This window comes from Nothoprocta perdicaria, unplaced genomic scaffold (assembly GCF_003342845.1).
Source record: "Nothoprocta perdicaria isolate Ctin4 unplaced genomic scaffold, notPer1 scaffold_399, whole genome shotgun sequence".
NCBI classification, from domain to species: Eukaryota; Metazoa; Chordata; class Aves; order Tinamiformes; family Tinamidae; genus Nothoprocta; species Nothoprocta perdicaria.
Window position 1 is genome coordinate 190,424 of NW_020455642.1, and position 1,377 is coordinate 191,800.

At 54.2% G+C, this 1,377-nt stretch overlaps 1 protein-coding gene across 1 annotated transcript in view; it reads right to left on the bottom strand.

Moving 5' to 3' along the window:
- Nucleotides 1–964, bottom strand: part of PARP6 (poly(ADP-ribose) polymerase family member 6) — a 10,494-nt gene extending 9,530 nt beyond the window's left edge. The window contains exon 1 of the mRNA XM_026045104.1: nt 941–964. Within this exon, the coding sequence (XP_025900889.1) occupies nt 941–964 (24 nt within the window). The remainder of the gene's footprint in view (nt 1–940) is intronic.
- Nucleotides 965–1,377: the final 413 nt, after the last annotated feature.

Below are 1,377 nucleotides of genomic sequence, written 5' to 3' on the forward strand. Positions count from 1 at the left end.
GCCCGGCGCCTGCTCCGCGTGCCCGGCCCCCGCGGGATGCTCCCGCCCGCTGCTTTGGGGCCCGAGGCGCAGAAAAGCGTCACATCCTAGGGAAGCTCCAGGGCATTTGCGCCGCTCCCAGCAATTACTGGGAATTTATAAGGCAAAAGTGCCCTTAAAAGTATTTTTATAGCTAATATCCTCTTTGCAGAGTTAAAGCCAGGTTAGTGGTTAAAAGCATTAATTAATTGCATCTAATGCCCTCTTTCCAGAGAAAAATCTGGATTAATAATTAAAAGCATTAATTGATGAATAGTTAAAACTGSTCCCATGGAGTAGCTTGCACGTTTTGCTGCGAAAAGGCTCCTCTCGGCTTGATGGAGGAGCAGCTCTGCCCTTCCCCTTCCGTGGCCCGGTGTGTCCTAGTGCTGCTAACTCTTATTCCATCCTGTGACCAGATCAGAGAAAGCCAGCACAGGAAACTCTGCTGTGAACCAGGTGCTTGAAGCAGAGCCTTGCCTTTAAAAGCCTGCCAGGAGCCTCCAATTTCACCAGATAAGCAGTGGGAAGCACATTGGGAGAAATTAGGAGGTGGCCCTGGGCCTGCAGTGGGCCTCTCGCTTGCACAGCCCGCTCTCTGCTCTGTCTGCACAAAGAAATAAATCCATTAACCCCCAGCTCGTTGATGTTAGCTGGACCCGCACAGAGCGGGTTAGTTAGCCGGTTAACTCCCCCACCGGGGAATGTGGTGGGGAGGAAGGCCGAGGAGCAGAGCAAGCCACGTGCTTGTCCTTTATCCCCTTGTCCTCCCCGGGAAGATGGAGCCCCCCGAGCGGCCGGCGCCGCAGCGCGCTGTGGAGAGCGGCACGTAGGGAATGGGGCTGCAGTACCCGGCGCCGCCGCCCCAGCGCCGCAGGGCGTGCAGCGCAGCAGCGCAGCCTCCCTTGCCATCTGCACTTACCTGCAAATTTAAAGAAAACTTCATTATATTAAAAAAAGCCTTTTTTTCTTCCTCAGTAGCAAGGCAGCGCTTTGCAGTCTATTCCTTTGACGTAACATAAGCGGGTAGGTATGTGTGCTATATAATGTCTGTGCTGGGAGTACATCTTTCCAGCTAAATCTGTGCAAATACTTGGTCTGCRTTAGTCTATCTTTATTTTTTTTAAGCCTTTGCCCTCTCGGCAGGGGGAGGCTGAGCCAAATCATGTATCGATGTGACCATTGCTGCCTCCGCATGCAGAGCTCACATGACTTTCCCCATGAGATAATTTGTTTGGAGAGGCCGAGCAGCATCCGCGTCGCCGGCTGCGAAGCCGCCTCCTGCAGAGGCGAGGTGTAGAAGGGAGCCTGCGGCTGCCTGTGGAAGAGCCTGTGTCCCCCGGAGCAGGCGGTGCCTCC